Source organism: Portunus trituberculatus, chromosome 37, assembly GCF_017591435.1.
Source record: "Portunus trituberculatus isolate SZX2019 chromosome 37, ASM1759143v1, whole genome shotgun sequence".
Taxonomy (NCBI): Eukaryota; Metazoa; Arthropoda; class Malacostraca; order Decapoda; family Portunidae; genus Portunus; species Portunus trituberculatus.
In genome coordinates this window covers 21,632,002-21,647,953 of record NC_059291.1, presented here as the reverse complement: position 1 = coordinate 21,647,953, position 15,952 = coordinate 21,632,002, and the positions used below count along the sequence as shown (strand labels likewise).

At 43.6% G+C, this 15,952-nt stretch overlaps 1 protein-coding gene across 1 annotated transcript; it reads left to right on the top strand.

Moving 5' to 3' along the window:
* Positions 1–11,695: 11,695 nt before the first annotated feature.
* Positions 11,696–14,782, top strand: LOC123514390. The gene is made up of 2 exons (XM_045272289.1): positions 11,696–13,043; positions 13,533–14,782. Exons 1-2 carry the CDS (start codon positions 12,563–12,565, stop codon positions 13,544–13,546), a joined length of 495 nt encoding a protein of 164 aa, XP_045128224.1. The 5' UTR covers positions 11,696–12,562; the 3' UTR covers positions 13,547–14,782.
* The last annotated feature ends 1,170 nt before the right edge of the window (positions 14,783–15,952 follow it).

Genomic DNA, 15,952 nt, shown 5'->3' with positions numbered 1-15,952 from the left:
GGAGTTCCAGAGGTTACCAGTGAAAGGTATGAATGATTGTGAGTACTGGTTAACTCTTGTATTAGAGAGTTGGACAGAATAGAGATGAGAGGAAGAAAAAAGCCTTATGCAGCAAGGCCACAGGAGGAAAGGAGGTATGCAGTTAGCAAGATCAGTAGAACAGTTACATGAAAATAGTGATAAAAGATAGAAAGTGATACATTATTTTGGCAGTGAGAAAGAGGCTGAAGACAGTTAGTCAGGGGTTGATGAGACGAAAAGCTTTGGATTCCACCCTATCTAATAAAAGCTGTGTGAGTGGAACCCCGCCAAACATGCGAAGAGTACTCCATAAAGAAGTGGACAAGGCCCTTGTACAGATTTAGCAGTTGGAGGGACAAAAAAGAACTGGTGGAGATGCCTCAGAATGCCTAACTTCATAGAAGCTGTCTTAACAAGAGATGAGATGTGGAGTTTCCAGTTAACCCCTTCAATACGGTGACACCTATGTAGGCATCATGAAGCCCCAGTAGCAAATATGGTGACGCCTACGTAGGCGTCATATTTCTTTTTTGAGCTTTCTTCAGTTCAGTTGTCCCGTATAGTGTGTTGGATACCAACTACACACGCCATATGCTGTCCTTGAAATCCTAGTGCTTCTCCCACCATCCTTGTCTCCACCAATCACTAAAGATAAGCTACATGTGTCCCGCCTTGTGTCTAAAATTACCCAATGGCATAGACTGTTCCCATCTCTCTCTCTCTCTCTCTCTCTCTCTCTCTCTCTCTCTCTCTCTCTCTCTCTCTCTCTCTCTCTCTCTCTCTCTCTCTCTCTCTCTCTCTCTCTTCCTCCTCCCCATCTCCTTTCCTCCCTCCCCATCTCCTTCCTCCCTCCCCTCTCCCTCTCGAAAGATAAGTTACATTGTAACATTCGTGAAAACACACACACACACACACACACACACACACACACACACACACACACACACACACACACACACACAAAACAAATCTCTCTCTCTCTCTCTCTCTCTCTCTCTCTCTCTCTCTCTCTCTCTCTCTCTCTCTCTCTCTCTCTCTCTCTCTCTCTCTCTCTCTCTCCTTCGTTTCCTCTCCTTCCCTCCCTCCCCTCTTCCTCTCGAAGATAAGCTACATGCGTCCCGCTTGTGTCTAAAATATTAGCAAATGTCTCTCTCTCTCTCTCTCTCTCTCTCTCTCTCTCTCTCTCTCTCTCTCTCTCTCTCTCTCTCTCTCTCTCTCTCTCTCTCTCTCTCCGAGAGAAGCGTCCACTTTCCTCTTCGAAGGTGATATAGTGACTAAAAAATAGCAGCATAATACACAAAGACGACAAGTATTACAAGCTTGCACGAGTTTCCGCGCGGCGTGCACTACCACCCATATATCATACAGGCGGGCTTTTTTAACATCCGGCGCGAAGGGGTTAAGATTATGAGTAAAGGACAGACCAAGGATAGTCAGTGTAGAAGAGGGAGACAGTTGAGTGTCACTGAAGAAGAGGGGATAGTTGTCTGGAAGGTTGTGTTGAGTTGATAAATGGAGGAAATGTGTTTTTGAGGCATTAAAAACTACTAAATTTTCTCTGCCCAATCAGAAATCATAGAAAGATCAGAAGTCAGGCATTCTGTGGCATCCCTGAGTGATCTGTTGATGTCCTGAAGGGTTGGACATCTCTGAAAGGACATGGAAAGATGTAGGGTGATAACATCAGCGTAAGAGTGGATAGGCCAAGAAGTTTGGTTAAGAAGATCATTAATGAAAAATAGAAAAAGAGTGGGTTACAGGACAGAACCATGAGGAACACCACTATTAATAGATTTAAGAGAAGAACAGTAGCCGTCTACCACAGCACTAATAGAACGGTCGGAAAGGAAACTTAGATAAAGTTGCAGAGAGAAGGATAGAAACTGTAGGAGGGCAGATTGGAAGTCAAAGCTTTATGTCAGACTCTATGAAAAGCTTTTGATATGTCTAATGCGACAACAAAACTTTCACCAAAATCTCTAAAAGAGGATGACCAAGACTCAGTAAGGAAAGCCAGAAGATCACCAGTAGCGCGACCTTGAGAGAAGCCATACTGGGGATCAGATAGAAGATTTTGAAGTGACAGATGTTTAACCCTTAACGTATGGTGATCGTTTCAGGATGATTGCAGCGTCACGTGCAGAGAGGTGGGGATCGTTCCGGGAATAATGATTTTTCCGTGCTAAATGTTTGAATCTCTCCCCCTCACTATTGGTCCTGGCATCTTTTCTCGCTCACCTCCTTGAGCCTTGAGACATATGTTCCCACACAATAGGTCATCTTTTCCCATTTCGAGACGACATCTGGCAATCCCCGTGAGGTAGGAAACAGTACTCCAATTGATGTTATGTCAGTGTTACTCGGTAGTGACATTGAGGACAGTGACGAAAATGAAGACTGATTTTTTTATTGAGATAGAAGAAAGTGAAGACTACAGTAGTTATTCTGATAGTGATCTGGGAGACTGACCAACCCTCTCAGCGACATTCATAAACCTCCTCATGTACTTCCCTCAAGCAATGAGCAAATGAAAGGCTATCATACCTTATTATTATAATGTACAAACATAAATAATTAGTTATTGTTGGTTAACTGGGATCATTAACAAAAATTATTATCAAAAACAAACATTTCCTGAGCATTAATTTGCAAATGAAAGGCTACCCTAGTGAGATGGTTGATGTTGCATTTGGGACACCAACTCATCAATATCAGGCTGTATAGATGATGTGGCTACATGCAGGGTACTTTCCAAATGTTCATCAGTAAGTGAAGCGAGCGATCACATTACAAGCAGACAAGCACAGCAATGGAGCAGCAGCACTCATACACACGCACATACATACACAATGAACTGGATTTCACTTCTCCGCAAATCTGCGCACATACTCTGCAGTACATGATACACTCGCACTCACACTCACTTGTACTAACACACATCAAACCACACAAAAGTTTTGCTTGCAAATTTTCTAAAGTCAATCACAAAACTTTAACATTAACAACACAGGACGTACTGGTAATCACAAATCAACCACAACAAATGAAGTCACAACGGAGACTGGTGTGGAAGCGGTACTGACAGGTGGGAACACACATACCATACTACAGTACGTGAACCATACGTGTCAGACTCATAGACAGACAGCCAATGATCACTCAATCTAATAATTAGAAATGTCAAATAATATATTATTTTCTGTTCTAATATAATTAAAATCTGTACCTTAGTGAACGAAATAGAAAAAATATGATGATACTGGTACACGAGAATATGAATTTTGTCAAACTTTTGGTGGGCTCTACTTGGTAACTCTCTCTCTCTCTCTCTCTCTCTCTCTCTCTCTCTCTCTCTCTCTCTGAGGGCCGCACTATAGTTTATTTATTTTTAGGAGAAAGGGCCGCAATGAAAGCCTTTGAGCAGTCCTTGGGCCGCAGGTTGCACAGGGCTGCACTAGTGTGTGTCACCCATGGTTGCCTCTATACAGGACTGTGCTTGTCAGCCAAGTCATGTGAATTCCATTGCTAATAAGAGTTGCCAGATTCCAATTATTATAGAAATCCACAATACTTGTAATATGTGGTTTCTTTTTCTTTTCCTGTTTTGCACATCATTTCATATATCTGAGCTCACATTTTCATGACATAAAAGTGCAGAAGTTCCTACTTTTACATCAAATTGAAATGCCAGAAAGAAGAGAGAGAGAGAGAGAGAGAGCACTCGCGTGGTGTTATTGGAGCTTGGGGGGTATTTCTTAGCGGCGGGTTCTGCCAGGGGTTCAGGGAGAAATTTTATATATGAAATAACTTTGCTCTCAGAGGTCATAACATGTTAAAAACTACATCGTTGTACTCAGAATAACAAAGAGAAATATGCTTCTATAAGGAAAATATCTTTTAGCATTTTTGACAGGTGTGATTTTTCCCTGTTGTAACAGATGGAAAGTAAATCAACTCCCCGTACTTTAAGGGTTAAGAATCTTCCTATTGAGGATAGATTCAAAGACTTTAAACAAGTAAGAGATTAAAGCTATAGGACAGTAGTTTGAGGGATTAGAACGGGTACCCTTTTTAGGTACAGGCTGAATGTAGACAAGCTTCCAACAAGAAGGAAAGGTAGAAGTTGACAGACAAAGATGAAAGAATTTGGCCAGGCAAAGTGCAAGCACAGAAGCACAGTTTTTGAGAACAATAGGAGGGACCCCATCAGGTCTATGAGCCTTCTGAGGGTTTAGCCCAGCAAGGACATGGAAAACATCATTACGAAAAATTTCGATTGAAGACATGAAATAATCAGAGGGAGGAGGAGAGGGAGGGACAAGCCCAGAATCATCCAAGGTGGAGTTGTGAGCAAAGGTTTGAGAGAAGAGTTCAGCTTTAGAAACAGAGGAGATGGCAGTGGTGCCATCAGGATGAAATAAAGGAGGGAAAGATGAAGTAAAGTTATTGGAGATATTTTTAGTAAGATGCCAGAAGTCTTGAGGGGAGTGCGAGTTTAAAAGATTTTGACATTTTCTATTTATGAATGAGTGTTTGGCAAGTTGTAGAACAGACTTGGCATGATTCCGGGCAGAAATGTAAAGTGCGTGAGATTCAGGAGATGAAAAACTCAAGTACCTTTCATGTATAGCAAGAGAACAGGCTGTGTTAAACCAAAATTTAGAAGGTTTAGGTTGAGAGAAAGAGTTAGGAATGGACGTCTCCATGCCAGACACTATCACCTTTGTTATGCGTTCAGCACAAAAAGATGGGTCTCTGACACGGAAACAGTAATCATTCCAGGGAGAGTCAGCATAATACCTCCTCAGGTTTCCCCAACTGGCAGAGGCTAAACAGCAGAGGCACTCTGCTTAGGGGGATCCTGGGGAGGGATCAGAGAAATAGGAAAAGATACAAAAATGAGATTGTGATCGGAGGAGCCTAATGGAGATGATAGGATAACAGCATAAGCAGAAGGATTAGAGGTAAGGAAGAGATCAAGAATGTTGGGGGTGTCTCCAAGACAGTCAGGGTATTGCACCAGATGCTCTAGGTCATGGAGGATAGCAAAGTTGAATGCTACTTTACCAGGATGATCAGTAAAGGGAGAGGAATGCCAAAGCTGGTGGTGAACATTGAAATCTCCAAGGATGGAGATGTCCGGAAAAGAATAGAGGGACAGAATGTGCTCCACTTTGGAAGTTAAATATTAAAAAAATTTACTATAGTCAGAGGAGTTAGGGGAGAGATAGACAGCACAGATAAATTTAGTTAGAGAGTGACTGTTGAGTCTGAGCCAGATGGTGCAAAACTCAGAAGATTCAAGAGCATGGACATGAGAGCAAGTTAAGTCGTTGCGCACATAGACACAACTTCCAGCTTTAGAATGAAAATGAGAATAGAGAAAGTAGGAGGGAACAAAGAAGGGGCTACTGTCAGTTGCCTTAGAGAACTGTGTTTCAGTGAGGAAAAGATGAGGTTTAGTAGAGGAGAGGTGGTGTTCCACAGATTGAAAATTATATCTAAGACCGCAAATATTGCAGAAGTTAATGTAGAAGAAGTTGAGGGAGGTGTCAAGTTATTTTGGGTCATCAAGAGAGCAGTCAGAGGCCTCTGAGGCTGGGTATGGAGTCGCCATTTTTTTAATATTGAATTTTAAGTGAATTGTGTGTGTGTGTGTGTGTGTGTGTGTGTGTGTGTGTGTGTGTGTGTGTGTGTAAGTGCATGTAGTTTTGAGTGAAGTAGGAGAGTTGTCTTTAGAGGGCAGGCTGTGACTGCTCCTTTGAATTGTGAGACACAAAGGGAAACGTTCATCGAGATCACAACTAGCTTTAATGGAAGGTTCACAGTGCCCCCTGAACTAGTGCTATTAGACCTCGCTGTGAGTAAATTATTGTTTCGGTTGGTGTCTACTACCTTCTCCTATCTGTGGCATTATACATTACATAGGTTTCTTCATATGATTTGTTTGAAAGAAGAGAATGACAGGATATTGTGGCTTTTAAGACCTGTCCACACAAATGAGCACAGCTCAACAGGCACTGCCCACAACTGGACTAACTCCATGGGCACAGACTGCATTGATCTGGAGCAGTCAAACCTGGACAGTACTCAGAGGGAGTGATTGTTTGTGCATCGTCAGTGTCTGGCGATTTCACACAACTCCCAAAACAGGGACTTTGTCTATGTTTTAGCAGGGACAAGCAGTAAGCCAATTAATAGGTAAACTGCCTGCTTTTGTTCGCTTTGCCTGTGCTTGCTTGTGTTTGGCTTTAGTCAACAGCGGAATGTTCACTGAGAACATATCTTTCTGGCACTGGAAAACTGATATTAAACTTTTTATGGACACTTGTCTACACAAGTAAGATATACTTACATATTTTGATTTATCATGTTTGTCACAAATTTTCATTAGTTTATTATTTTTTCAGACAATAACACTATCTCAAACTTTATTGTTAGTGTTACTAATGTATGGCATTGTTGTTGTTGTCCAAAGTTTGTTATTGACAATAACAATTGTGATAAGGCTGACAAAATATAAAAGAATAATTGTTGGCTGCAAATCTTCACCATTAACCAAGAAGTTCAAAACAATTTTTCCACTTATGAGTGACACATCTTTATAATTTCCATATTACCTTTTACTACCTTTCCCATTGTGGATAGGGATAAGGATAGTCTTTGTTGAATGTGGTACCCTCTCTTCTTTCAGTGCATCAGTTCAGCTTATTTTAGGATTTTGGTTGGGGTTCTATTAATACTTTACTAGTATTTTGATTTTCCAATCACTTTCCTTCTTTTTTAATTTTCTCTTAATAATGCATCTTCCTATTACCACCTGTTATATACAGTCTGCACAAAAAGTCATCACATCTAGGGAGCAGTACAGTGACTTTACAAGTTGACTCTGTATTTCTTTTCCTGCAACAAAGCCAAGAGGGGTGAGAGAGAGAGATATCATATGTTTGGCAGCAAGGTACACTCCTCTCCATCCTCACGCTGCTGAGAGACACTGCTCAGACCACTCTCAATTGTCAAAGGGAGTGGACGTTTGGTACTGTCTTGTTTGCTTTTTCTTGCTTTCCACACTAATGTTGCTCTTCTTTTCTTATGCATCACAGCTTGATAGACATGAGTGGAAAGCACACTGATGAGAAAACTATTCAAGCTATCATTGATGTCCATAAAGCAGGTATTAGCAACAAAGAAATTGCATTCAACGTACTGTGCAGGAGCTCATACAAAAATTCAAAGCTCTCAGGAGCAAAATTTTACCACTCGCACAAAAATCACCTGGTAGGCCATGTAAGGTACCTGAGAGGACACAAACACTTCTCAGGAGGCAGCTAGAAGTCAATCCCAGCCTTACAGGATGCCAAATTAAGGATAGGAATCCTGACTTGCTAGTTGGTGTCTCTCTCTGTACTGTAATACTCCACTTAACGAACGTTCGTCTAACGAATTTCTGGTTTAACGTACTATATGAAGTTAGACCAAAAAGTCCGCATAATGTACAACCACATCCGTTTTAGCGAATTTTCTGGGTTTGAATTTGCCTGGTGAGGGACTGAACGTGGCAGCTTTGCTGTGATTGGCTGGCTCCCTGCCTCTGTCTCTAGCGTTTAGCCACTAAACTCTTGTACCACCCGTGGCCCAATTCACCATATATTATATTATACAGTGCAATATATTATTCATCTTAGCGTTTTACACCACTTGATATTGTGCGCAAATTGTTAATGAGAATTATTCCATTAGTTGTGAATAAATGTGTCGTACTTGACAAATAGTGGTGTTCCATGTCAAAACGTTTATCTGACATTGGCTCAAAGCTGTAAATCCCTCATTCACTGTAACTTGGTTGAATTTATACCGGAAATACGGTGTGCTCTATGTTTGCGCTTTTAACCCTTAAAGTAAGGGGGGTTGATTTACTTTGTCTGTTACAGCGGGGAAAAATCATCTGTCAAAAATGCTAAAAATATTTTTTCCTTATAAAGGCATATTTGTTTGTGTCATTCTGAGTACAACGATGTAGTTTTCAACATGTTATGACCTCTGAGAGCAAAGTTATTGCATATAAAAAAATTCTCCCCTAACCCATGGCAGAACCCGCCGCTAAAAAATACCCTCCAAGCTTCAATAACTGCTCTCTCTCTCTCTCTCTCTCTCTCTCTCTCTCTCTCTCTCTCTCTCTCTCTCTCTCTCTCTCTCTCTCTCTCTCTCTCTCTCCCTCTCTCCTTTTGGGCATTTGAATTTGATGTAAAAGTAGAAACTTTTGCACTTTCATGTCAAGAAAAATGCAAACTCAGATATATGGAATTATGTGCAAAACAGAAAAAGAAAAAGAAACCACATATTACAAGTACAGTGGTACTTCGACATACGATCGCCTTAACATACAATTTTTTTTGATATACGACAAAATTTTTATAATTTATGCCTTGAAATACGACGATATTTTTAAGTTATGATTAGCCATTGGTAGGTGGCGCAGCGATCGCTCGGCTGAATCCTTGCCCTGGAGGGCGAGGATTCAGGGGCGTCCTCTCACCACTACCGCTACCACCACCGCCACCACCACTAGACTTTGAAGGATGTGTTCAAAATAAAATAATCTTTCACTGTATGTATACATTTTGCATTAAACACATTTCTGTTATGCTTATTAATGCTTTTATTAATAAACTTACAGAGACATAAAAATTACTATGAAAAAGAGGAATGCTTAAACACAAAATTATTCTTCTAGTTTGCTACTTCCTTCTCTGATGTGCCACCATTGTCGTCCTCTGTCTCCGATTCTGTTATTTGACTTGGTGTGTGCGGTCTGAAGAAGCTTGTTATCGATTGCTGTTTTTTTCTTTTGTTGTTTTTCTTTGAGAAGAACCTCATACCACGTCATTTTTTCCATGACCCCTCTGATGATGGCGGTGGTTTTTTCAATATTTGGGTAATTTTCTTAGAGAATTTTTATTGACTGCGCCAACAAGTCCATATACTCAGACAAGTTGGCTGCTGTGAGGGCTTGCTCCAGTGTATATGTCTTCCTTGCTCTCTTGGGCGTATCACCGCCAGCTGGAGATGCAGAAGGGCGCTTGTGAACCATGGTAAACACTGGGGAGATGTTGCCACAACCACGTGTAGGTAAACAATGAGGCTGCTTGGGGCGCAATTCTTAACTAAATCGCTGCGTGCATTTTGTCATTTTTATGTCTTTGTAAGTTTATTAATAAAAGCATTAATAAGCATAATATAAATGTGTTTAATGCAAAATGTATACGTACAATGAAAAATTATTTCATTTTGAACACATTCTTCAAAGTCTAGTGGTGGAAGCGGTGGTGGTGATGATGGTGTAGTGGTAGTGATGCAAAGATGCCCCTGAAGCCTTGCCCTGGAGGGCGAGGCTGTTTAACCAAGGGACAAAGTGGATGTGCTGGGAGTCATGCTCATGAGGATCGTGTGGCTGCTTGATGGAAAGGGGCTGGAGGTACTGTATAAAGCTCAGGTCCGCTCCTTTATACTAAAAAAAAGTCTTAGGGAGTTGGGTATTCATTCCTTACTTTATACAATTTTTACTTTATATGGTCCCTTCTGGAACGCATCTAGCGTACCACTGTATTGTGGATTTCTATAATAATTGGAATCTGGCAACCATGGGTGACACACACCAGCTCATTGCTCGAGGGGAATAGGCTACGTGAGGAGGTTTATGATCGTCGCTGTTAGGGTTGGTCTCTGTCTCTCAGATCACTATCAGAATCACTATTGGAGTCTTCACTTTCTTCTGTCTCAATAAAAAATCACTGCCTTCATTATCACTGTCCTCAATGTCATTACCTAGTAACACTGACATAATATCACTTGGAGTATTGTTTCCTCCCTTGGGGTCACGAGGGTTGCCAGATGTTGCCTCGAAATGGGAAAAGATGACCTATTGTGAGGGAACATATGTCTCAAGGCTCAAGGAGGCAAGCAAGAAAAGATGCCAGATACCTCCACTTGTTCCAGGACCAATAGTGAGGGGGAAATATTCAAAGTTTTAGTGCGGAAAAATAATGATTCAGGGAACGATCCTTGCCTCTCCGCATGCAACGCTACAATCGTCCCGAGATGATCACCATACTTTAAGTGTTAAGGGTGCAAATCCTTATTTGAAGTAGAACTGCGAATGTTTGGACAAGTGTATTATTCCAATCTGCAGTTCAACTGGGGTAGATAAGTCAGTGTGGCTGCGATAGTGTCAGCTGGAGCCGCAGTGTCCATTGTCCAGTGTCCCAGTGTGTGCTGTTGAGTGATTACTTAGTGTTGTTTACAGTAGATGTCATATATTAGAAGACCCAGACACTAGGTAGGGACTTTACATGAATTCTCATGTTTCCATTGTATTGTAATTTTCTTCACTAAAAACTTGGGGATACTTGGTTATTAATGGTACAGGTACGTATATATAATTTTTTTTTAACCCATGTGGTATGTTGGGGACCAACCCAGAATGCATCCCCCCTATTTCCATTGTTTCCTATGTGAAAATTACAAATTTTCGCTCTATGAACAGCTTTGACACCCCCTATCCTGTTTGTTAAGCAGAGTATTGCTGTACTGTCCATGACACTTTGTGTCGTGACCTTGGATACTGCAGTTACTGGTCAAAGAAAAACCCACTTATAAATGACTCACAGAGAAAGAAAAGGATCCAGTTTGCAAAAAAGTACAGGCAACCCCCATTTAACAAAGGTTCACACAACGAAATTTTGCTACAATGAAGGTTTTGTTTTACTACCATCTGCTCGTTTAACGACCCCCAAACTTGCTTTAACGAAGTTTTATCCAGGTAATTTTTTCCAAGTTTGAAAGCCCCGTCGTATGATGCAAGCCGACAGGCTTTTGAATACACCAGGAGCTGCTGATACTAAGGCCTGCCTCAGGAGAAATCCTGGGACACCTGTAGAATCGAGATCAAGATCAAGATCAAGCCTCTTGTGGACAACACACGCATCACGCACTCCCCTTTTCAAAACATAATAGCGTCATCTTTCCTCACTCAACTTACCACCAAAACGCCCTGCAATGTGGCCTAGCGTTCCTAAGAAGACCAGGAAGTCTCTTTCTCTCGAAGTGAAGCTGGATATTATTGACAGACATGAGAGAGGTGAGAAAACTATAGCATTGCTTGCCACCATCTTGACTCCATCTACTGTCTACTATTTTCAAGTCAGCAAACTCTATTAAGAAGGCTGGTGAGATTGTATCTTCCTTAGAAGCAAAAAGAACCACCTGAACTCGTGACTCTACAAAGGATAAAATGGAAAGCCTTGTGGAAATGTGGTACATAAGTTTTGTGTGATACAATGATGCGCCCTTTGTTTACATTCCACAGGTTGCCGGTTAGTGTCTTTCCTGTTTCACTCTCCCTCCCTTCATAAATTTAAGATCATCAACATTATAAAGTTACGTACATACATACATTAGTGTACATTATAATGACTTGAATTAAACTGCCTAAATGTTTAACTTCATAATTTTTACTTTCATTAAACCTTTCACTGTACTATGATGCACTCTCGCTTTGTTTACTCTCAATGGAAGTTTAAGTCAGGGGTTAAACTTGTTATAATCGGTTTGCTTAACGAAGTTTTGCTTAACGAAGTGTTTTTTAGGAACGTAACCCCTTCGTTAAGCGGGGGTTGCTTGTATCAAGATTGGACCTTAGATAAGTGGTGTACAGTAGTGTGGTCTGATGAGATCACTTTCTGTGTGTGGTACAACATCTACCAGAGTGTACAGGCACCCAGGCTCTGCTCCCTATAATTCTCGCTACACTCAAAAAAACACCAAACATCCCTTAGAGTTTATTGGTTAAGGGATATTTTACTTTCAGTGGTCTTGATGATCTTGTGTTCTCTAAAAACACTACTATCACTAAAGAAGTGTATTTGAAATTCTTTATGGATAATCTTGAATCATCACTTGAGAATACCAAAAGTGAGATTTTACTACAGCAAATCACTTTTCTGTTGAAGTACGCTTTCACATGAGGTACACCATGTCACCCCACACTGCCTGTTGCTTTGGTAATCCCATGCTGTCCAGATGCATGCCCAGTTTCTTGCTGTGACTGGTTTGGGATTCATGGATATTTTTCCAGTTTAGCAGGTTACAAGTGTTATTTTACTCATTATCCAATCAAGGAGCTAGTAAGTGCCCCTGAAATTTGACTTTGTTATTACACATACACATAATTATTAATTATTGCTTAAACCCCATTCCCACAGCAAACTTATATCATGTCTAACAGCTCGAGGAAAGAAACAAAAGAAATTCTTGAGGTGCTCTTACTCGTTTTCTTTGTAAAGACACCCCGTACGTTTTCTATTTCCAGGTATCAGCCATCAGGCCGATTCCTTCATTCGCCTCTTTGCTGTCGCAGGGCTTACACGTAGTCTTCAGCTTATCCCTTTCACCAGCTTGTTGTTTTTTTCTTTTCAGCAGCGATTGGTTTGTCTTTTGTTGCTCATTAGTTTGTTTTTCTTCTACCGGGAGTTGTAAGTGTGTTATGCCACGTAAGTGTGTGAAGTGTTTTCGTTCCCTCCCTTCTCTTACAGTGGACCCTCATGAGGAGTGTCTATCTTGTAGGGAGGTGTTTTGTAGCCTTGCTTCCCATAGTGATTGCTGCAAGGCCTTGTCACACGACCAGTTTTTACGTTTTTTGGATAGTATTAAAGATCGTACTGAGAAGAGGAAGGCTTCGTCTTCTGGTAAGCGTAAGTCTTCCCCTTCATCTCAGCAGCTGCATAAACGCATGTGTAAGATGGAGGAGACGTTGGGTCGGCTTTCCCTCTTTCTCTCCTCTTCACAGGGTTCCCCCTTCTCTGGTTTCCAGTCTCTGGCTTCACAGGTAGACGATTCCCACCCGGGTACAAGCAGGCTGTGCATAGGCCAGGACAAGCGGGACCAGCTGGTGCCGCCGGTCGCGAGGTTGAGATGGTACCAGCGTCCGCCGCAGACGCAAACACAACAGGTGGTTCCTGGTGCAGGTAAGGCAGTGCATGGTGCCCTGGGTTCTTTTCGCACTGTTTACGGGGGTGAGGTTGGTGACAGCCATCGGTCGGTCTACCTTGTCCGGCGGCTGCCCCACTACCCAGGAAATGGAGGTCAGCGTCTGCCATACAGCTCCCATGCCTGGCAGCCAGACTCCTTTCCAGGATGTGAGGTTGGCGTTTGCCATACGACTCCCATGCCTGGTGGCCAGCCCATCATCCCCTCACGTGGATTAGACATAAGTGAGACTATTCCACGTACTTTGGGGTTGGAGTTTGGTACTATTATGTCTGATGAACTTCTGCCTTCCCAGAGTGTGAGTGTTGGTGTCAGCTCCCATGCTGGGCAACCAGACTCATGTGCCTTATGTAAGGGTTGGTGTGTGCCCCTCGGCTCCCGTGCCTGGCGGCCATCCCCTTCCTCACAGTGGTGTGAATCATATGGACCCTGGTAAGTCTGTGCCATCCAGTTTTCCACTTTTTCAGGAGGGTTCTGTTGAGGCTGGCTGACCAACTGCTGTGCCTGGTGGTAGTGGGATGGGCCAATGTCTTTTGGCTCCCATGCCAGTTGGTCATCCTCTTTCCACAGACGAGTCTTATGAGGATGAAGAGGAGAATGTGGCATCCAATCAAGTAGGTGTTTCCCCTTTTTTACAGCTCATAGGCCAGGTGAGAGACTATCTTCATCTTCCTGCTCCTGAGGCTCCTTCCTTGTCTCACCTTACGGGGTTAGAAAAGGTGCAGGGCTCAGTTTTGGCTCCCCAGTCTTCTTTTTCTCTCCCACGGTCACTTATGGCTCAAGCTGTCCGTGAGGAAGCCCAATGCTGGTCCTTGAAGGAGCTTAAGGCTTGCTCTGCAAATTTTCAGTTGTCTAGGGACTGGTATGGATGAGCCAGGTCTTATTATCTACCTGAAGGGGCCTCTTTGGCTCCTCCTCAGGTTAATGAGGAGGTGGGGGGTTTACGGCTGGTGGGCAACCCAGTGGTCTCTGTATCCTCCCGCCTGTTGGTGCAAATGGAGAAAGTGTGTGGCTCCATGGCTCACATTGCCTCTTGGACAGACCCGGTGTTGGCTACTTGGGCTGGTGCTGCTTCTAGCATGGAACAGGATGTTTTGGAATTTTTGTTGGCACTGCCCAAGGCAAATAAGGACATTCTTCATCCTGCTGAGGAGCTACATTGTAGACTCTTTATGTTACAGAAGTAGGCGATAGTGGATTCGTTGCCTCGTACCTTTTCTGACAGGGAGAAGCGCCAGCTCCTTTCTTCTCCCTTTTCTAACGTGCTTTTTGACCCTGTGGTGGCGGCCAGGGTACAGGAAGACGAGCACTTAGCTACTAAAAAAACGTGTACTGTCTTCTGTGGTGCAGGCAGTGTGTTAGGACTGTGTGCTCACTTGGGTATTCAGATCAATCTGCCCAAATCAGACCTGGTACCCAGCGAAAGGAAGCAGTACCTGGGCATGGTGCTGGATTCAGTAAGGGCTCTGGTTTTTCTGTCGCCAGAAAGGATCAGCTTGTTTCTCTCAGTGGCGCAGAATTTTCTAGAGGACAGAGCCCCTACGGTGTCTCTATGGAGGTCATTGCTGGGTCATCTGGTTTCCCTGGAGAGGCTGGTCCCAGGCAGCCAGGTACGCTTTCAGTCCCTTCAGTGTAGCCTGAAAAATCATTGGAAGGCAGCGTTGGACCCTCCCTGGTGGCGGGTTCCTCCTTCACAGCGGTGTCTGGCTAACCTCTCCTGGTGGTACTTCATCCAATCACCTCTGCTTGTGGGTAAGGTACCTCCAGAACAGTGAGATACCAACGTGTCCCTTCACATTTGGGGTGCTCAGTTGTTTACACTCGGGGTGTGCCATGTCAGGCGGAGGTTTCAGGGAGGTGCTGTCTCCTGTTCCAGTGTTTGCTTTTCAGCGAGGCCACGTCATCTGTCAAAGCAGGTACAGTGCCTACTATCCGTAATCCCAGTAGGGAGCAGTTAGTGACGTCCATGGGAATATTACGTGGTTATATTTATTTGCGACATGGTAAGGTTTGTCTTGGTGTTACAGCTGTTCCCATGGCGTCCTCCGACTCGGCAGACGAGCGGCCCATCTTGCCATCCAGCCCCTTGTTGGCGCCCAGCATGGCTAGGGGGGGTGTCCCAGGACCCTGGTGGCAGCTCTGGTGTGGCTGCCTATCTTACGGCAAGCGGGAGAGTGTCAAAGCACTCGTCTTGTTCTGGCTCCTGGCTTAGGGGGATGCCTGGTGCCGCCTCATGCCCCCGGCCAGCTGTTACGCAGGATTCAGCCCCTACTGCCCAGTGGGACGTTGTTTTGGAGGCTTTGACTGAGCTGAGAAGGGAGGTTAACCAGCTCAAAGCGGACAGAGGTGCTGCTTCTCCCCTGCGGGCGCTGGTAATGACCGGGGTGGCGCCTTCTCCCCGCTCACCTGTTGTCAATGATGGTGCGGGCCCATCTTCTGGACTTCCGTGTGGAGCCTCTCCTGGAAACTTCTCTGGGTTTGTGGCGGGGGCCAGCGATGAGGAGGGGGTTCCTGCTCCGTTATCCACGGACTTGGGGCCATTGCATCAATGTGCAAAGGTTTTTGGGCCGCCTGAAGTTGTCTCTGGGGTGATTGACAGTACAGTGGCTGACATGGTGAACTTTGTGTTTGAGAATGGACTGCATGAGGAGGATCACAAAGCTATCTGTGAGGATGAGTCTGTGATGAGGCCGTCCAATTGCCCTGCACTGGCGCCTGTTGAGTGCAACCCAGAAATTTTGGATGCTTTACGGCTTGATGCCAGGAGGACTGACTTCCGCTTGAAGGAAGTTAATAAGGACATTCTGCGAGCAGCTTCAGTTATTACTAAGTCACTGTTGACTTTGGATAAAGTGGCTCAAGAGGAGAAGCACTCAGTGGTGGCACA